At 56.7% G+C, this 1,285-nt stretch overlaps 1 protein-coding gene and 1 pseudogene across 1 annotated transcript in view; both read right to left on the reverse strand.

Annotated features, from left to right (window-relative positions):
• Window positions 1-227, reverse strand: part of FNDC5 (fibronectin type III domain containing 5) — an 8,952-nt gene extending 8,725 nt beyond the window's left edge. The window contains exon 1 of the mRNA XM_010837086.1: window positions 66-227. Coding sequence (XP_010835388.1) covers window positions 66-227 — 162 coding nt within the window. The remainder of the gene's footprint in view (window positions 1-65) is intronic.
• A 517-nt stretch (window positions 228-744) lies between these two features.
• LOC104986487 overlaps window positions 745-1,285 on the reverse strand; it is a 2,531-nt pseudogene continuing 1,990 nt past the window's right edge.

Genomic DNA, 1,285 nt, shown 5'->3' on the forward strand with positions numbered 1-1,285 from the left:
ATCCCAGTAGGGATGGGGGTGACTCTATAGAGTGCTCAGTAGGTGCTAGGGTGCTCAGTGTTTACCCTGAGGCTGGGAAGAGGGAGAGTGAGGGCCAGGGCCTGAGACCCCAGGCCAGTCCTTCCCCTTCTTGGGCCTCCGTTTTTCTCTCCACAGTGAGCATCCCCGAGGTGCCAGATGCACGAGAGGGCCTGCAGCCCTGTCAGGGCCCGCTCTGCTATCCCCATTTTGCACAGGAGCCAGCAGCTTGGACTTGCCCAAGGATCCACAGCAGAGCCAGGATGGGAATACAGGCCCATCTGACTCCCCATCCTGTGCCTGACTGGACTGTCTCCCCACTTGGGATCCCTGAGATCCTAGAACTGCCTGCGCCAGCTTCTCCCCAGAGAGAGAACAATCTGGAACAATCTCTTCTCAACAGCAGGGATGAGGGAGGAGTTGTTCCAGCAACCCCCCCGACCCCCGCCCTTCAGGCCCTGGTTGAATGCAGTGAATGAGCTAATGACTCTAAAGGGCAGCCACAGTTCAGAAAGGGCTTGAGTACCCCTCCATCATCACCCTGGGGACATCCATATGCCTACCACTGCCTGCCTCGGCCCACACATCCTTCGGTCTCATCCACTCTTCTGATCTTGGAGTGGCAGAGAAACGCCCTCACGCTGCACCCACCACCCTCTCCCTAATAATGAGAGCATCTCTGGAGCACCAGACTCCTGGGAAAGCCCCCCCACCCCCCACCCTGTGTCACTCTTCACGCTGAGTCCCAGTCAGAGAAACAAGGCTGAGTAGCGAAGAACAGACCAGGGCCTTAGGGCCCCTGACAGGGAGGGACCACCCTTCTCTCTCAATGAGCCCCCTCCCCCATTGTTTGAAATCCCACCATGAGCATCCCTTTGGGTCTTAAAAGCCTTCTGGTCTTCAGAAGCCCCTGGAAGACCTAATTCTTTTTGAAAAGGGGACACCTTGCAAAGTTATCCCACAACACATTCAGGATTCCCCCTGCCTCTGTCTCTCTGAACCTGAGGTTCAGAGAGGAGAAGAGCTTGGTGCAGATTCACAGAGCCAAGTCCAGAGCAGCAATAGAGCCCTCATCTCCTAATGCCCATCCTACAACTCCCTGTACTGCCCCCAAGTCTCTATTTGGTCACCTTGGAAGGGCTGAGATGGGAGGGAGCTCAGCTCAGCCCCTCAGTACCCCCAGGCCTGCTCTGCTTGGCTAGCTGACACCCCCGCCCCTCTGTTTACTCAACTACATACCTTATCCTGGGGTGAGCTTCAGCTGGGA

Source organism: Bison bison, unplaced genomic scaffold (genome assembly GCF_000754665.1).
Source record: "Bison bison bison isolate TAMUID 2011002044 unplaced genomic scaffold, Bison_UMD1.0 scf7180017864068, whole genome shotgun sequence".
Taxonomy (NCBI): Eukaryota; Metazoa; Chordata; class Mammalia; order Artiodactyla; family Bovidae; genus Bison; species Bison bison.